The sequence below is a fragment of the Parus major genome, chromosome 1 (assembly GCF_001522545.3).
Source record: "Parus major isolate Abel chromosome 1, Parus_major1.1, whole genome shotgun sequence".
NCBI lineage: Eukaryota > Metazoa > Chordata > Aves > Passeriformes > Paridae > Parus > Parus major.
In genome coordinates, this window is record NC_031768.1 from 113,845,893 (window position 1) to 113,864,472 (window position 18,580).

General features: G+C 41.8%; 1 protein-coding gene across 6 annotated transcripts in view; it reads left to right on the forward strand.

The window, feature by feature from the left end:
* The window catches only part of C2CD3 (C2 domain containing 3 centriole elongation regulator), a 37,118-nt gene that overhangs the window by 3,100 nt on the left and 15,438 nt on the right, over nucleotides 1–18,580 (forward strand). For 4 of the 6 annotated variants that reach the window (XM_015647143.2, XM_015646990.2, XM_019008569.2 and 1 more), the window contains 18 exons: nucleotides 201–333; nucleotides 1,010–1,138; nucleotides 2,307–2,451; nucleotides 2,849–3,003; nucleotides 3,625–3,831; nucleotides 4,296–4,408; nucleotides 5,608–5,726; nucleotides 6,720–6,842; nucleotides 7,561–8,025; nucleotides 8,279–8,430; nucleotides 9,749–9,992; nucleotides 10,686–10,869; nucleotides 12,216–12,396; nucleotides 13,404–13,576; nucleotides 14,471–14,591; nucleotides 15,724–15,992; nucleotides 16,357–16,446; nucleotides 17,485–18,105. In XM_015647143.2, coding sequence (XP_015502629.2) covers nucleotides 201–333; nucleotides 1,010–1,138; nucleotides 2,307–2,451; nucleotides 2,849–3,003; nucleotides 3,625–3,831; nucleotides 4,296–4,408; nucleotides 5,608–5,726; nucleotides 6,720–6,842; nucleotides 7,561–8,025; nucleotides 8,279–8,430; nucleotides 9,749–9,992; nucleotides 10,686–10,869; nucleotides 12,216–12,396; nucleotides 13,404–13,576; nucleotides 14,471–14,591; nucleotides 15,724–15,992; nucleotides 16,357–16,446; nucleotides 17,485–18,105 — 3,624 coding nt within the window. The remainder of the gene's footprint in view (nucleotides 1–200; nucleotides 334–1,009; nucleotides 1,139–2,306; nucleotides 2,452–2,848; nucleotides 3,004–3,624; nucleotides 3,832–4,295; nucleotides 4,409–5,607; nucleotides 5,727–6,719; nucleotides 6,843–7,560; nucleotides 8,026–8,278; nucleotides 8,431–9,748; nucleotides 9,993–10,685; nucleotides 10,870–12,215; nucleotides 12,397–13,403; nucleotides 13,577–14,470; nucleotides 14,592–15,723; nucleotides 15,993–16,356; nucleotides 16,447–17,484; nucleotides 18,106–18,580) is intronic. The other 2 variants (XM_015647071.2, XM_015647233.2) reach the window with 2 other exon arrangements.

Here is an 18,580-nt window from a genome sequence, read left to right on the forward strand (position 1 = left end):
GATGGGGGACCACCCTTCCTCACTCCACAGCTGAGCTGTTTTCTGGTGTATAAAACATATTTAATTCCTAGTGCATCAAGATCTCTTTTTAACAGCAGAAAACAGAAGTTTCTTGACAGTAGCTGACATTTATTGTGTCTACACATTGCTTTTAAATTGTATTTGAATGCTGGAGTGTAATCCTTCTGCTTATTTCCCAGCTCTCTTGGATCAAGGCAGTAAACTCCGTGATGCCATGGTTATTTCTGCAATGAAGTCCAGCCCAGACATGGAGATTGAACTGAATAAAATGTCTCATTTTATAGAGAGAGATGATTTTAAAGCACCAACAAAGTGAGTTTGGATTGGGTGAAGTGAGATTCAAGCTCCACACCATAAATTTTGAGGCTTTATCCAGAAAACTGTAGATACTGAGATTCATAGGATGTGTTTTAGGATTAATTTAGGGTAAAAGTAGCAGATCATTCAAATGGGAAGTTAATTTCTATTTGTGAATAAATGCCTAAATTTTGTGAATTCATTTTAATCTTCATGTAGTAAGCCTTGATTTAAGTAATTGTTTTTAATTTCATTTCTTAGTCTATTTGTATTTAGTTCAAAGTTATTTTACAAGGAAATATTAAATGTTGGTAGAGAATAAGAGGAGTGCAAGAAATGGCACTGCATCACAAAGAACAGCTTTTCAGAGAAGTGTAAGTAATTGATGACCTAAATGCATGGCATTTTTCTTAGGAGAAAAGAGATTTCTTGGTTTTCCTCTGGAAAATTATGAATATTGACTGTTCCGTGATAACCAGAAAGCAATGTCATTGTCTTTGACAGTCAATGATGCTATTGAAAACTCAATTTCATTTATTTCTGCACAAACTATTTCTATTTGTGTGAAAGTAGATTATTTTGGACTTCCCAGAAAAAACTGATAGACCAAATAACGGATCAATCTTGAGTGTGCCTTAATGTCTTTATTTTTCCTTTTCCTACTGTCTGTGCTTCCATTGCTGTTACCCAGGAGTCCAAAAGCCTTGAAGTCCACTTTTGTGCCCACTCCTGAAGATCCCCATCACTTTGGGTCTGATGTTTCAGGTCAGCAATTTGACCTAAACTCTGAAGAGAGAGCAATCCAGTTACTGTTGGGCAGGTGAGTGTGGTGCACTGGCAGGCTTCTGCAAAATCTGACCATTTTGAAAAACGTCTCCTGACTCTTCAAGTTGTCCACGTTTTTGGGAATGTAACCAGTGGCTCATGTGCAAGTGATGGAGGTGTTTTATAGCTCAGCTTTAATGCATGACAATCTGGATAGCTCTGAGTCACTTGGTGTAAAAGTGTTGTAAGAAAGATTAAGCACAATCTTTGATAAAATTAAGTTATTTAGCACTTGTAACTGTTGTGGCCTAAAGTGAGTACATAAAACAAATACCATGTTTCTTTAAAGAGTAAACACTCTGTAAATTAAAATTAAAGAGCAACAATAGCTATTTTTAATCTTTCTCCAGATATTAAATGAACCTTTTCCTCTCATTTTGCATAGCAGGAGCATAAATGATGCTTCCATTGTGTCCATGTCTGCACCCTGAACACACAGCTTCTGGGTCAGATAGGGTTCAGAATTTCAGTTCATGTTTCTTGTGCCCTTGCACTTAGTTTTTCACTGTGGTTTATCAGTGGATAACACTGTAGTGTTGCAGATCATAAAATTATTTTAAACTCACAGCACAGAGGAAACCCTTATACCAAACTAACCACTGCTTGTATCTAAAGATACTTGCATTTGCATCTACTCAGATATACCTTGGGGGTTTTTTAATCAAAGTAAACTTTCCTTAAGTATTACTGGTATCTTAAAGCATTCCAGAAATTATAAAGTAGTGAAGGGTAAAAATAAAGGTAGATATTCATAGGTTCATTTTATGGATTTTTTGGACCTATGGATGAATTTTATTCATCAAGGTCTGGAGTTGATTGCCCAAAGAGGTTGTGGAATCTGCAGCTTTCAAAATACACAAAATCCAGCTGGACAACTTTTTATTCACATCCCTCCCCTTTGAGCAGGGGTTGGACTGAGTGATCACCAGAGATCTGTTCTAACCCAAGCTGTCCCACACTTCACACACACTGCTTTCCTGTTGGAGCAGAGATGTTACCCCCAGGTAAGGCTTCTGGGGCGTGCTGTGTGAGTGCAGTTTGCCTCCATCTAGAGCCAGCATAGCCCAAATCCAGGATAAAACAGGCAGCATTGTCAGCATCCCTTAGAGACTGACTGCAGAACTTGGAACACTAAGGTGTGCTTCCCTCTCTTGTATCCACAGTGCTGATTTTTCTCCGGGGCATTTTTGGGATCAAACGGGTTCCCTGTGGGATTCTCTCTCCCTTGGCAGTGAGGTGTATGACAGTGAACTCGGAGATCCCCATTACGACCAGAGTCTGCTGGAGAGGCTTTTTTACACAGCTCCTGTAAGTGGAGATCCAAAGGAAAATGTGCATTCCATAATGTGCAGAAAAATGGAAGTTTGTGTGATCAAAAAAAACCTATAGATTTCAGTATTTTAAAAGCTGAATAAGCATTAATTATCATACAAAAGCTTGTGAGTATGTGCGTATGTTGCTTAAAATTGATCTTATTAAAAGAACATTGTTAAGACTACAAAGTCAAGCATTGACTTGGACATTGCTGAGATTGAGGCTGTCCAGGAAGACTTTGTTTTTTACATCCCTGAAATTTTGATACCATTTTAATTGTTTCAAATGGTGCAGTGCACAAGTTGTTTTCCTTTTATGTATTGTGACCATTATGGAACTCTCTGTATAACGATAATTAACTTCTTATTTATGTGCATTATTTCTGCTTTAGAAATCTGATTCCAGTTTAAGTGATTTTCTCAGTGATGATGATGTTAAATCCTCAAAGAAAGCATCCAAGACAGAAACTCTCAAAAGAGTGGATCCAGTGAATCTACAGAAGGATTTTCATGCCTTTGATCAGAGTGTGACAGAAACAAAACACAGGTAGTGACATCAGTGATTTCTCTTCTGACCTCTTCTAAATTGTATTCCCTTTTTTTCGTGATGGAACCAATAAAAGTGCCCCTAAAGATCCAGTTATCAAGCTTATCTTCTACAATACAGTCAGTGTAAAGGTTTTGTGACTTTTTTTTTTTCTAATTCAGCTCTAAACAATTATTTCTGATTTTTTTTCTGACTAATACTGCTGTTTTTACATCAGGTAAAATTCATATCCCCAGAGGAAACAATGCAATACCACAACACCAAAATAATTTTCAATTCAAGTCTTGCAACTTACACAAATGGGATTTAAAATTATAGCAAAAATCCTATTGCTGTTCCTCTGGAGCAGAGACTTGTCTTTGTGTATAACTGTATCACCTCCCTCCTTTTGTACATGTCATTAAATGAAGCTTTTCTTTTTGAAGAGTTAGGATAAGATTTTTTTCAGATTAACAATGTGGAACGGAGACCACCAAATTAGTTGTAAAAATATATTTTAAAAAGTATATTCTAATGAACCTTGCGTAGTTTTTAAATAACCCCACCAAGCTATAGTTTTCCTTTCATGTGGTCATGTCAAGAATGTTTCTGCAGTCCTGAACCTCAGTTTTGTCTCTCCAGCTGCTCTCCCACTGTTCCTTCAGAAGACCACAGAGAAATGGCTCTTCTCACATCCTTGGGTGCAGACAGGTTTGCATTGCTGCAACAAATACACCTGGCCAGAGTCATTGTTGAAAGCTTGAAGATCCCTCCTGAGAGCATCCAGATCTCCCCAAGGAGGAAAGGTTTACTGGGGAAACCTCCACGGCCTATGTCTGTTCATAAGTGGTAAGGGGGATTGTTTCTCCCTGGTTTGTTACTGTGCATTCAGGGGAGATTTCCCTGGGGTCCCTTGTGTAGTCCAGCTTCCCCAAGCTCTCCAGGCTTCTGAGACCTTAAAAGTTCTCTACTCCTCTCAGGAAATTGTATCCCATAAACTTGTGAAAGTTAGAGATGTGACTGATTTATCCTGATGTGAGCTCACCTCAGGCTGTGCCTTTCCCAGGGTTTTGGGGAGCTACAGAAGTACTTTGTACCTGGCAATACACTGAAAACAAAAGGGGGTTTATTGGAGGAGAATCTGGCATTTATATAATCTGTGGAAGGAATTCATAGAAGAGGTGTTTCAATTATCTTAAAAAAAAAGTGTTACAGTAAACCGTGACTCTGGAACTTGCCTGCTGTGTTCAGTTTCATGACTCACGTCAGATTCTTGATGGATTGTGGTCACGCTTCCACTTTTTTATTCACAGTACCTTCTTTGTGGAGTACCACTTTCCTGTGAGAGTCTCCAAGGATGATAAAGGACAGGTCTCCATAACAACAGAAGCAATTCGAGTAGCCTCAAGTAAAATCACAGATGATGGTAAGAGCATAATTTTTCCCCCTCAGATTCAGTTTTGTGGACTCCATCTCTTAGAAATTATTTAGTAGTGTTTTCCACGTATTTCCTTTGCTGCCTGAAAATCACAGTATGATTACTGGCACCTCTGCACACAGAGTTGGGAATGATCCTCTCAGGGACAAGGAAGCCAAGGGATGAATTTTTTCATACGGGGATTTTTCCTATGGAAGGAATGAGTTAGTAAGCCCATTCCTTCATTTGAACATATAGCCAATACTCTTTCTGCAACAGTAGGTGGATGATAAAGTACTTTTAGAAATACCAAAGATACTTAGAGCTCAAATAAATAATATCCCAGATGTCATGTAGTATCCCAAATAGCCCACATAATCTGCTGGATCCAAGGAATCTCGAGTCCGTGCTCAAATCAACAGACATTAATCTTTGTACTGGGAGTCACCAGTGTTTGTATTCCTGATAACAATTTCCGTTCCCACTGAGCAGAGAATGCTGGATGAGCAAGATACTCTCTGCCCAGTCTTCCCAGAAGTTGGAATGCCAGGATGACTTTCAAATGCCTCTCCCATGTGGTCATTTACTGCCTTTCCATCTTTCTGAGCGGCACTTGATAGTATTTGAGTTCTCTTGTATATTCTCCATTTATGGCCATAGAAAACACCTGTTTCATCTGAATTTTGGTAATACAGCCTTTGTAACCCAAAACTCATCCATCCTCCTGCCCTTTGTCTCGTGTAGGGTCCAGCTTTTTGAGACCTAGAAAAATAGATTGGACTGAAAACAATTTGCAGAAGACTTCAAGTCAATCCACTGTAGCATTATTCTTTCATTAGAGTTGTGTATGTCATTTTTTAAAGGTGGCTAATGGGAACAATTCCATAGCCATCCCAGACAAGATGGAGAAGTGCTGAGCATCCAGGTGGAAATTTCCTCACCTCAAGTCTTTAAATACTGTTATAATGTTGGTTTATATTAATGTATTTAATAATTTATTAATTATTTATGAATTCATGATCTTAATTTCGTCCTGATGGCCTCCTGCTATTTGCTGGCCTTCGAAAATGAAAACCAGTTTGCTTCAGCCTTGGTGTTAATAAATAATGCAGAGTTAAATGATTGTGTGTGTAACAGAGCACTCTCCAGGAGAAAGTTTATTTATGTCAGGTAATTTTGGTTATTTGTTGTTCCTCTCTTCCTTCCAGTGGTGAAATTCCAGCAGCGGTCTGTGTTCCCTGTGTGGTTCGGAGGAACGATGATCGAGCACTGGTGGAGCTCTGACCTGGCTTTTAAAATCTACATGAGAAAAAGCACTCAGAAGAAGGTACTTGCTAGAAGTTGTTCCTGTTTTGTGTATTGAAAAGCAAAGAAATTCTTTGCATTCTATTTCCCACAGAAACTCGATGCAGAGTATCAGGTATTAGGAGGGGAAATGACCTTACGTGTAGATAGTTGAACTGATTTCTGTTCAGTCTTCACAGAATCACAGAATATTCTGAGGGACCCACAGGATCATCGAGTCCAGCCCCTGGCCCTGCACAGACACCCCAACAATCCCACCCTGTGCATCACTGAGTGCGTGTCCAAATGCTTCTGGAGCTCTGGCAGCCTCTGGGCTGTGCCCGTTCGCTGTTCCAGGGTGGTCACTCTTGTCACTCCATTAAAGGATTTTCTGAGTTTCAGACTGGCAAGCAAAATAAATTGTCCTACCCTCATTTGATTTCTTGCAGTTTAAGCACATTGGATCAATTATGGACATTATCCTTCAGTGAGAACACAGCTCCTTTAGCAGTGTAGAATGAGTTCACGTGGATGCAGTTTATATCATAACCCTGCCCAGTGCAAGGGGAGTAATGTGAGCTGTGAAAAACAGCTGTAACTTGTGCATTTTTGGGGGAAAAGGTATATTTCTGTCTGATAAGACTATTTGCATAACCATCTGCCTGTGATGAAGATGGTGAGAGGGGTTAGCTCAGGTTATTTTAAGCAGCACCAAGGATATCTGCTTTTCTTTTAATGGGGGAGTAAATTGCATCTTTCGCTATGGAAACATCTCTCATTTACTAGAGTTTAGGTTATTCAGTTTTTTAATTCATCTGGAATTGCTTACAGTAGGTTCTGGGAAAATTTGTCTTACTGTTGAGACTTGAAATTGGAAGTAAAGGAGACTTTCCAAATTCCTGTTGGTACAACTGATGGTGGGAGTAGGAGTGGAAGGGTGTATGGCTGCTCATGGCTTCCCAAAAAGATTTTATTTCACAAAAATTCTATAAATCTGATAGAAATCTTGCAAAATTCATTCTTTGCCTGCCCTTAGCCTGTGGCCATAGGCTCAGCAGCTCTTCAGCTCTGCAGGGTGATTGAGGCTGAGCTGCTCAGTGTCAGCTGGGAAATACCTGTGGAAAAAGAGGGAGATCACCCACAAGTTGGGCCACTAAAGGTATGTGCTTTACCATCTCGAGCTTGAATTGTTACTAATTTTGTCTGCACATTCTTTATTTTTAACTCCTCTTTTCTCTCTGTGTTTCAGTTTGCCAGTATTTGTAAGACCAGTATAAAATAACAGGAACCATTTTTTATTCCTTAGGGTTTTGGAGAAATATTTTGAAACTCCTGCATGTCTAGGGATGTTGCCCATAATCTGGGACTTGAATACAGAAACCACTCTACAGGCAAATTTTGAGTAGCACATATTCAGGGCTTGGAGCTTTGGCTGCTTCTTCACCTCTGACATGAGCTGAGCTCCCTCCTGCCAGAGAGGCCTGGTGTTCCTTGTCACTTCGGGAATTATCTTCTCCTGTCAAAGTTTGCTCAGCTTCTGATTGGAAAGCATTAACAGTTTGAGAGATTTGACAGTTCTGAGGATAAGCAGCTCTCTGTATTAGCAGATGAAGGGTTAAGAATGGGGTGAGCTTTAAAGTCCCTTCCAACCCAGGCCATTCAATGATTCTTCTGCAATTGTGGTTTTGCACTCCAGTCTGGACTTTATTTCATAAAGCCACATGTAGTTTATTTTACAGCAACAGCTGTAGCTTGCAACCAACATAATGCCTTAGGGTGAGTTCTTGAGCAAAAGGTGTGGTATGTTTTCCTGAGTTTCTGTTGCATCCCTTGTTTCTGGATGGGGCACATCTGGCCAGCTCTGCCTTGCCTTGCAGGTGTCTCTGCAGCTTGTGGCCAGCAACAAAGACTCAGCCTGCACTGCTGCCAGGTCAGCCACAGCTGGGCACCCAGCCCCAGCCCACGCCGTGAGAAGTGCCCAGCTGAAGCTGCAGGAGCCCAGCAGGACAAGTGTAAATGCAAAAAGCCCTCTGTGCTCCAGAAGGAGCCCTGAGGACTGCCAGGAGCCAGGAGCAGGCAGCAGGGAGGTCGCACAGCCGCTGTGCACTGTGCCGGCTCCCGCAGCCCGGGATGTGGTGACACGTGTAACCCCAGCTGAGGAGGATGGTTTATTGCTGCACGTGCTGTTGATGGTGCCTGATGGGAAGGATTTTATTGCTGAAGGCTGTGGGCTCCCCAGTTCTTGCAATGTGTATTTAAACTGCAAACTGCTCAGCACTGAGGAGGCAACAAGATCCGCTGTCATTTGGGGCACGACACAGCCTGCCTTTAATTTTTCTCAGGCAAGTCACATGTTGTCCATTTCACACTGATGGAAGTGTGGTATTCCCCACTGACAAACACAGTTTGTAGTTACTTTTATATACATAGAAACATCTCTGATTGGCTTGGTTGAACGCACATTTGATTTTTAACTTCTATCTCTAAAAAGCACAGTTCTGTAGACTGGACTAAAGCAGACTTAACACAATGCTCTGTACTTAGCCAATACTTCCCAGTGTATTCTGTATACTAATTCTGCTTTAAACCATTCAGGTGATGCCTTTTTCATTGACTTCCAAACACTTGGAGCGGCTGAAGAACAATGTAATGATTATTGAAGCATGGAACAAGCTGGGAAGCCCTGGCTGTGACAAATTGCTGGGATTAGTGAAACTCCCTCTGCATCAGTTTTACATCTCATTCAAGTAAACTTGGTTTTTTTCCCATATTTTATTGGGTTGGGAAGTATCCTAACTGAAGCTTAGAAAAAGAAGTTGGTGATGGTGTGTGGGGGTTGTGTGGGAGGGTTCTTAGTTGCACTTCATTCAAAAAGCATTTTTGCTCTGCCAAGTTTCCTATGGCCCATTCCTACAGTAAGCAGGGTGTAAGTTACACCATCCATGTCCAGAAGTACAGCTAGAGTGTGAGAAATAAAGTCACTGTGCTGCATCAGGGTTGGTGCCTGCTTACTTGTGGTCCTATGATGGATTAAAACTAGAAGAAATCACAGTGACTGTGCAGGAGGATGAAGTGTGCTTTCCACCAGTGATTTTCCAAGATTGTGACTGATTTGGTTTGCCCCTGATTATGTTCTGCAGAGATCCCATAGAGGTGCTGTCCATCTGCACAGCCTGGGTGTCAGAAAGTCTCCAAAACCTTCATATTTTAATTGTGTTCTTATCCGATGGGATTCTCCAGAGTTCTTTGTTCTTTTTGGGTTTAATCTCTTGGCTTCTTGGTACAGTTGAGTAAAATACCTGCTTAAAACAGTTTAAATTGCTGGAAATACTGGGCAGAAGAAATTCTTCCTAATGCAAAGGATTTATTCCTTTTCTTTTGTCAGACCTAGAGACATGTGGAAATCGGGTAGTGCTGGAGCTGACTGGCCACTACTTTGTTAGTTATTACATTTAGTGTCATTTGTATCATTTTTTCAGTAAGCCTCTGTAATTAGTACTTCAGTTTACTAATTTGTATCTTAGAATCCCAGAATGTTTTGGCTTGAGAAGGACATTAAAGCCCATCCAAGGCCACCCCCTGCCATGGGCAGGAGCATCTTCCACTCAACCAAGTTGCTCCAAGCCCCATCCAGTCTGGCCTTGAATAACTTCAGTGTATAACTGGAGATTTTTACATCTTTCTGGGAGGCTGTCACTATGTATTCTTTTCTTCCATCCCCAAGGGCACATAACTACCTCATAAAAGTATAATGTGGCTACAGGGTGTTCATAGGAGTCTTGTGCCCATTCATCCCTTCATTCACAGATCTCTAGGCTGGCTCATAGCTAAAGTACTGTTAGGTTTTGGGAAATTGTCCTTTGTCATTGCTGAAAGTAACTTCTTGCACCCAGCAGCTCATGGATCTCTGCTGAGCGAAGACTGGATGTGAGACAAATTTCAGGGGAATGGAGATAGATTGGTTTTTATCAGCACTGAAATTTCTGTCTAAAATGAGTTCTGTGTGATCCTGCTCCTCCTCAGATGGCTCATGTTCATGCTTGGGCTTTTTTGTTTGTTCTGTAGAGATCCCAAGGTTTCCCACCTGCTCCTGCAGGCTCAGTACCCGGTTGTGGCTGTGGATGGCCACATGCCTGTGATCGATGTTTTCACTGGCAGCACAAGCGGAAGCCTGAGGGTCATCCTGGCAATGGGATCAGCTGATCAGATAGTGGCACTGCAAAGGCTCAAAACTGAAGAAGGAATGGTCCCTCCGGTCACACCACGTCCTCCCCACTCTCTGGACCATCCACCTACAAAACCCCCAATGGTATTTATTGTTCAGTAAATCCTCATTCTTGCTGCTAAGGACATGTGAAAAGGGTTTTACCAGTGGGTTCATCAACGGATGGACAATTCCCAGTCTCTTCTTGAAGCTGTAGCCAATTTTGTTGTATTCTAAAAATTGTACACAGAATTATATTGTTTATACTATTTTTTTAACCAGCTTGCTTTCATCAGTCTTGACATTATTGTCCTTTTTATTGCCTTGCATATCCACTGCTTCTATCTTCACAAGTTCAGTAAAAACGAAAACCCAGCAAAATTATAGAAAATCCTAATTCTCACAGCCTTACTGTGAAGGTTTTGCCACCACCTTGGAATTGGATAGGTCGGAACTCTGATGCTTTTTATGTGCTTTGCAGGAAAAAAACTATTTTCTTTCAGGCTTTCAACATTTCTGTGAACTTCAAGAGGAAAATGGCAGATAATTTTTCTGCCCCCCATCTCAGGCTTCTTAGATCCTCTTCACATGTACTTGTTCAGGTTGGAAAAGACCTCTGTGCTCATTGAATCCAACCACTGCCAAGGTCACCATTAAACCCTGTTCCCAAATGTTACATCCACATTTTTAATACCTCCTGGGATGACTCAACTACTTCCCTGGACAGCTTGTTTAAATGTTCTCAGTTTCCTAAAAGTTATCCTTTCCATGTGGCTTCTTTTTTTTTTTTTTTTTTAGCAGTTGGACACAAAAGGGGAAGGCCTGATGGAGCACATGTTTGAGATCCACGTGGAGAGTGTGAAGGGTCTCACTCCCTTACAGTCCACGGTGTGGGGAGAGGCCGACTGCTACATCCAGTACTATTTCCCAGTTCAGGAGGCTGGCTGTGGTGCACTGCAAGGATCTGGGTTGCATGAGGACAGTAAGTTTGTTTTATAATTTTCCCTTATTTTAGAGCATTGCTTTAATTAAATACTATTTACTTGTGTTCTCTCTGCCTAAGTAAGAGGGGGAATGTTTTTCTGAGCTTTCATGCAGCCAATGCTTGTTTTCTTGGAAAAACTGGACTTGGGTTGTGTCTCTGGATTAAAAGCCTTGTTTGTCTGAGGCTGGTGGCAAGTTCCCAGTGAAAAAAGAGACCTAATTCCAAATCTCTTCACATGGTACCTTTTGTTCAAGGTGCTTAGAAGGCTGTGCCAGCTGATCCAACAAAGATGAAGGAATAGGTCCACAGGGAATAGCGAGATTGTGCAGTGAAATTCAGCAAAGGCTTTACATGCACAAAGTCTTTCAGGGTGCTCGTTTTGTTCTCATCAGCCCGCTGACAGGAGAGTGCAGCCAGGTGGGGATCAGGCTCAAGGCAACAAGGGACAGGACAAAAGGAAATGGCCCCAGTCATGCTATGGGAGGTTTAAGTTGAATATTATGGAAAATGTCTTCAATCAACTGGGTTATCAAGCCGTGGCACAGCTGCCCAGGGCAATGGTAGAATCAGCATCCCTGGAAATGTTCAAAAAGTATTTGGATATGGCACTTGGGTACATACATGATTTACTGGTGGCCTCGGCAGGGCTGGGTTAACAGTTGGATTTGATGATCTTAGGGGGCTTTTCCAACCTTAACAATTCTGTGATTTTCATGGATAGACCAACAGAAGAGTTGTTTGGTTTAGATCACTAGGATTAGCATAGAATGGTTTATGTGGGAAGGGACCTTAAAGCACATCCCATTCCACCCCCTGCCATGGGCAGGGACACCTTCCACTGTCCCAGGCTGCTCCAAGCCCTGTCCAGCCTGGCCTTGGACACTTCCAGGGATCCAGTGGAAGCCACAGCTTCTCTGGGTGACCTGTGCTGCGGCCTCTCCACCCTCACAATATCCCAATCTAAACCCACCATTTTTCAGGTTATAAAAAAATATTTAAATAATTGTAATTGTGGGAAAGACCACAGTCTTTCCTACATGCTTTCCATCACTAACATGTATTCCCACTGCAAAATGGGAAGTGCAATCAGTAAAATGTTTCCATAGTAAGTCCTGTGGGACTTTTTTACTGCCTTTTTAGCAGTAGTTCCCAGCTTGTACCTCACAGGGTCATGGGGCTGCAAGGATTGCTTGTAAAAGTTTTGTGAAGCTCAGAAGAGCAAGCCTTGTCCCAGGAGGATTTCACTCCCTGTCCAAGTGTCCTACCTCCTGAAGGATTGCAGGCAGAAAAAGGCTGAAAGCTGCAACTGCAACCATTTTTAACCAGGTCTGCTTGACTTCTAGGCATCACATTAAAGCCATTTAGAACAGCTACCACTTTGTGTGTCCCTGATCCCATCTTTAATGACGAACATCATCATTCCCTCTTGGTTCCTGCTGATGTCCCAGTCCAGAGGCTCCTGGTCAGTGCGTTTATGGCACCAGGAGCAGCAGGAGGAGGAATCCAGTTTGAAGTCTGGTGCAGGTACAGAACATCTGTCTGTTCTTTGTAGGTAGCACAGCAATACAGGTAGAGGTAGATCTGATCTTGAAAAAATCTCCAGCTCTGAGGTGGATATGCTGTAATATTATTTAATAATAGCTAAAATAAATGGTAAGCCTATCAATGTTTGGTAATGAGTATCTGCACTTAAAACTTGTGAGCCTTCTTCCCCACCAAGAGTCCTAATTATTCCTTTTTATAACTTACTTAGAAAGTGTGTGTTCTTTGTTTGCTTTCTTCCATCTTTTAGTCAGCATAACAATCTGAAAGTAGTGTTTAAATGCTTGACACATCTGAATTTTACTTAATAGCACACTGAAAGTATAATTTCATAGTGCTGGGTTTGCTTTTTTTCTCATACAAGTCACTGAATACAAGGTAAATAATATGAAGTGTTTTGTAAGTTCAAAATGCTTCTTTGGCTTCTGAAGCTAATTATTAGTAGTGGAGAACAGAAGCCATGAAGACAAATAGCTTTAGAAAAAATTAATAACGTGTTAATTCTACAGAAAACAAGTCAGGCTTTTTAAAGTTTGCAAAGTCACATGAAAATTATTTTGGGTTGTTTGTAAGATACAGTGCCAAAATTTGCTTTGAGATGAAGCTGAAGCCAAATAATGCACTAAGAAAAGGTTTAGACTAATTTTTTACACTCACAAACTGGTACCACAAATCTGTTCTGCAAGAGAGGTATTTTCATTTATTAACGAGAAGCGAGAGCAGAGAATATTTGGTGCCAGATCCTTCTCTTGTTTTCCTTTAGGATGCCAATTTTTAGTGGAGTTCCTGCTTGTTGACTTTTTATGACTAGTGTAAATATATATTTGTAGTATTGTCTACTTAAGCACTTAATGATTCTTTTCCTCAGTGGAAGTACATTTACTTGAGTTTCTCCCTTAGCTGGGGAGACTAATTATGCTGTGAAGACACTCAAAATTAAATTGACTTCTGTGCAGTTGTGAGAGAAATGTTGATGCTGGTTTTTTTAGGTATTATTACCCAAATGTCAGAGACCAGCTGGTTGCCAAAGGGGCCTTGCCTTTGTCACGGCTCTGTGCCATGGTGACTCTCCAGCGTCGTGAAGAAATAGGGATGCAAACTTTTAATCTTCCCTTGGTCCCCCGGACTGATTCCTCAGAGGAATTCCATCTGCGGGCTTCAGGTGAGGAGGGCTTGTGGGCTTGCACTTGGTGTGGTAAAGCCAGGCTTAGTTAGGAAACCTCTGAAAAGCACAGCAGTGTTTGATGGTGTGTTAGCAAAGAACAAAGGAAATGGCCCCAGGCTGTGCCAGGGAGGTTTAGGTTGGATCTTCCCCCAAAAGGCTGCCGAGTCCTGGCACAGGCTGCCCAGGCCGTGGTGGAATCCCCATCCCTGGCAGGATTTAACAGCTGTGTGGATGTGACACTTGGGGACATGGGAGAGTGGTGGCCTTGGCAGTGCAGGAGGAATGGTTGGACTCCATGATTTTATGGGTCTTTTCCAGCCAAGCCAATTCTGATTCTGTGTAAAATTCTGTCAAAGTCTGTAAAAATAAAGTCTGTTTGCCTCCAGGGCAAATAAAAATAGGGATTTGTGTCAGCAACTGAAACCAACCAGGAGTAGTTTTCCTCCCAGCTTTCACTAACGCCATAATGAGTAAAAAATTAGTGATTAAGCATGGGAAACCCTGAAACTCTCAAGAACTTTTCAAAAGCCCTCTCTGTGTATTTGGCTGCTTCACTACCAATAAGCCCCAGCCTGTAGTTAATCTTCCCATGTAAGGTGGGGAAGGAGGATCTGAAGAAGAGCTGTTTATGGTACATAGTGTAAGCAGAGATGTCTCTTGTGGGTCTTTCAAATAACACAAACATCAGCTCTGGGAAGGCCACAAGAAGCTCTGAAGCAGTAATATAAAACAAAGCCCACCCCAGTGGATTAATGGATTTACCTTTTTAGATAAATACTCACTAATAGAGTAAGTTTTGTATTAATAGGTATAGCTAAATATTGATTATGTTGGATGTACTTGCATTAAGAGCTGACCATTTCTTTCCTTCCTCTCTTCCATTTAATCCAGGTTTGCTCGAAGTGAGTGTGAGGTACCAACGATCCATGAAAACAGCAGCTGGAATTACTGCTCAAGCTGTTTCACTTTCTGTACAAATACACAGGGCAGCTGGTTTGCAAGCAGCAGCCAGGTAAAGCCTAGTTCAAAAAGGATCATTTTTCACTTAAAACAGCTTTATCTGGAGGCAGCAGGCTGAGGCATGAGATTATAACAAATTCTTACTGGCCAATTCTTCATCTGCAGAGGCCAAGATTCAAAGTGGGTTCTGCTCCAAAGTGAAAATAATATAAAGGCCATCAGCAGTTACTCTGGTCCCTGAAGCTACAGTAAAGGGTGGTAGCATTTGTTCTGCAGAAGGATGCAGATTGGAAGGGCATGTTTTCCTACACTTCCATGTTTTTCTACGCCAAAGACTGACCTAAAAATTGGTTGATATAAGATGGTACCTATTTGAGCATTGGATCCTGGTGTTGCTGATGCTGTTTAAGAGCTAGCTGACATTGTTTTCTTGCATTTCACTGTGAAAACTTCAATAAACTAACTAGGAAATGAAACATGTTCCTTCCCACCTTAAGGCTTCTGGTCCAGGTGTGTGGTGTCAGCTGGACATAGTTCCAGAATATGTGATTTGCAAGGGTTAGGAAAGGGCTAGAATAGAGGGAGTCAGTTCTACAAGAGAAGGGTAGCTACTGTCATTCCAGAGCCATGGTCTGACCCTTTCTCTGTTGCTGTGACACCCTGAAAGGTGAGGATCACTGTTCTGTCGTGCTTGGAAAAGTCAAGGGAATAGAATAACCTCAGACCCCTCATCCTTCAGGCATATGACCTGAGTAATACCTGGGTCTCATTTACTTGTAAATGTTTCCATTTGCTAATTTCACCTCCTTTTGCTGGTCAGTACTGATCTGTAAAATTAATTTGGCTTGGCCTTTGGCTTCTTTCAGAAACAGGTTCTCTGGGAAGTTATTTTACAGTGTATCCTTAAAGGTGCTGAGTGCTTTCTCAACCACAGATAAAAGCACAGCCACCAGTGATGGACCTCATGAGTTCCTCTCACCATTTCATATCTGTTCCTAGTATGTTTAGATGGAAAAAAAAGATGGGAATGCTATGCAGCCAGAACCCACATACATTTTGGCTTAGAACATTCTCTGTTAGTCCCATCTTTTCACCTTTGTTTTAAGCACCTTTCTTCCTAGATTCCTCATACATTATATGCATTCTCTTTCTTCTTTTCTTTTTTTCCCCCATGTGAAATGAAGAGCTGTGGCACAGAAGAACCCTTCTGTCCAGTACTATGCAGGGGTGGGAGTGAATGCCTACGTGTGTGTGCTCCTGTCCTTCCTGCCCCAGGCGCAGACGCGCAGCACACAGGCCGTGCCCTGCTCTTTCTGCCCGGAGTTTGAGCATCACACCGAGTTTCTTTGTAATCTCATGGTTCAGAAAAGCAGTGGAGAAGCCTCTTCTCTGGGGGAACTCCTGCACTCTGCCAGTATTTTTTTCTCCATCTACCATCAGAGCACCAAGTCAGGTAAGGACGACAGGTGCAATTGCAAGGATTGAGTACCGGTGCAGAAGTCCCCTTAATTTTAGTATAGAAAAAGAAATTCTCATAGAATAATGGAATAGTGTGGGTTGGGACTTGCAAGAACCTCCCTGCAATGAGCAGGGCCATCTTCCAGCAGGTCAGGTTGCTCAGAGCCCTGTGAAGGGAACTCTGCAGTTGCTAATACATGTAATTATCTAAATTGTCTTTGGCAGAGCCTGTTCCCCTTGTGCAAAGAGTTTTTGAGACTCACAGTGATCAAGATCACCTCTTACCAGCTGTTCTCCAGTCAATCACTTCTAAACCTTCTGTACCAGTTGGTGTATTTACAATATTATCTCTTTTCCAGCCACTGAAAAATTGGCTGATAGAACATCCAGGGATTATCTTCTTGGGACAGTCACGATTCCAACCAGAGACCTGCTGACAAGAAGTTCAGGTAAAACAGCAATGCTATGCTGCTGACATTCTGTCCTAATGCTACTGTAATTCCTTAAAACTATTTCCATTCTTGTTTTGAGGTTGTTTTTTTGGTTTTGTTTTTGGGGTGGGGGGTGTTTTTTTAGACCAAAGTTCTTTGAGATATTCCCCATGTGTTCAGTAAAAATCCTGTATGAGGAAAGTCACATAAAGGTTGTTATTTGAAAACCTGTTTTCAGGCTGTAGGATATTTAGTGGCTGAATGAATATTCTAGGGCTACTATGAAGAAATTTAACTCCATGCCAGCTAAAACCAACACCTAAAATCCTTAGGATTTTATTCAGTGCTGTTTATTTTCTAGATAGAAAGTCCAAAAAGGATGTCAAGTCCATGAGTTGTAGTTTTTAGTGCAGGACCAGTGAGTGCTTTTTAGATGTCAAAGCTAGAAACAAAAGTCTCAGATAATTAGAAAGTAGGATTAACAGGTTTGTTTTGTTTTGTTTTGTTTTTTAAACTATGTGTGAAATATCTCAATGGTCCTTTTAGGTCCATATTAAGAATATTCTGTGAAATTTCTGTGAAAAAAATATTTACATATCTGTCTACTAATGATCTTCTTTCTCTAGCATTAGTTTGAGATTATTATACCTTGTAATTATGATGTTTTTATTATTGCCTTGGTTATTTCTGCTTTAATTTCAGTAAAGTTCTCATTTTCTCCAGCCCAAAATTTTGGGGTTATTTTTAATGGGAAGAGAGTAGGAAAGAAATGAGAATACATAATTTTATAATTGGATATCCTAGAGATGTCGTTTCATTGTAAAATGGGTATTTTTAACTAAATGAAAAATCCTTGGGGTCACAACTGCTGCTGAGGTTTTTAGGAGGCTAGTAACTTGTTGATTTTTTTAGATTAGAAATTATTTAATAAAATTCCAAACGAGAAATAAACCCTTGGGATTCTGGTCCTTGACTGATGAGCAGAGAGGTGACCATTCTTCTGGCTGACATTTTTTGAAAGCTGGGATAAGTCTAACGTGATCTTTCCTCCCAAAGGTATTTCAGGCTGGTACCCAGTGACCCTCTCAGAAGATGCGGTGCCTCCACACAGCACAAACACCGTTCAGGCCATTGTGGGAGGGCTGGAGCTCTCTGTTGCCTTTGCCCATCAAGGTGACAGGGAGCGTGTTTTGGAGGCTGGCAAGCTCTTGGGGTGGAGCAGTGAGGAGATCCATGAAGACAGCGAGGATGAGAGCGGTGACTGGGAGCAGAATTCCAGTCCAGTGGCTGTGACCATCTCCACCCCAAGGGTGTGGCTGCCACTCCACTGTGTGCTGCTGGCAGGCCAGAGACACCTGCACAAAAGCACTTACTGCTACCTCAGGTACAAACTGTATGACCAGGAAGCCACCTGGACGTGGCTTAAGCGGCCAAAACTGAGTGACGATGCAGAGAATGTTACAGTGAGCTTCAGGAAACCCAACAAGGTGATTCTCAGAAGGAGCCAGGGACTGCTGTGGTTCTTCAAAGAGGAGAAATTAGAAATCCAGGTGTGGTGGGCATATGGCAAGGAAAATGAGGTGGAAAGACCACTTGATACAGATCATCTTATTGGATGTGCCTACGTTGACCTGGCAGCGTTAGCAGAGAGATCAAGGAGAGCACTGAGTGTTAGTGGTGAGTTCCTAAAATACAGAGCCACATTTCGTTCCTCCTTATTGACAATTTGATGTGGTTCCTTCTCTAGTCACTTTAAACAAAATGTTTACAGCTTTGTTTTGTTCTGCACAGAATCCCAGAATGCCAGGGTGGTTGGGGTTGGAATGGATCTCTGGAGATCAGCCAGTCCCACCTGGGTCACCTGGAGCAGGTGACACAGGAATGCATCCATGTGCAGTTTGGGATGTCTCTGGAGAGGGAGACTCCAGGCCCTAGGCAGCTGTTCCCGGGCTCTTCCCCCTCCATAGACAGAAGTTCTTCCTCAAACTGAGTTGGAACTTGTGTTCTAGTTTATGGCTTCTGTCATCTGTGTGGTACTCAACACCCACCAGATTAGTGGACTGATCAGCTCCTCTTTCAGATACACTCAGGAAAGGGAGAAAGAGCAAGAGTTAAAACAATTTTTTTTTGTGGGGTATATGTTGTGTTCTCC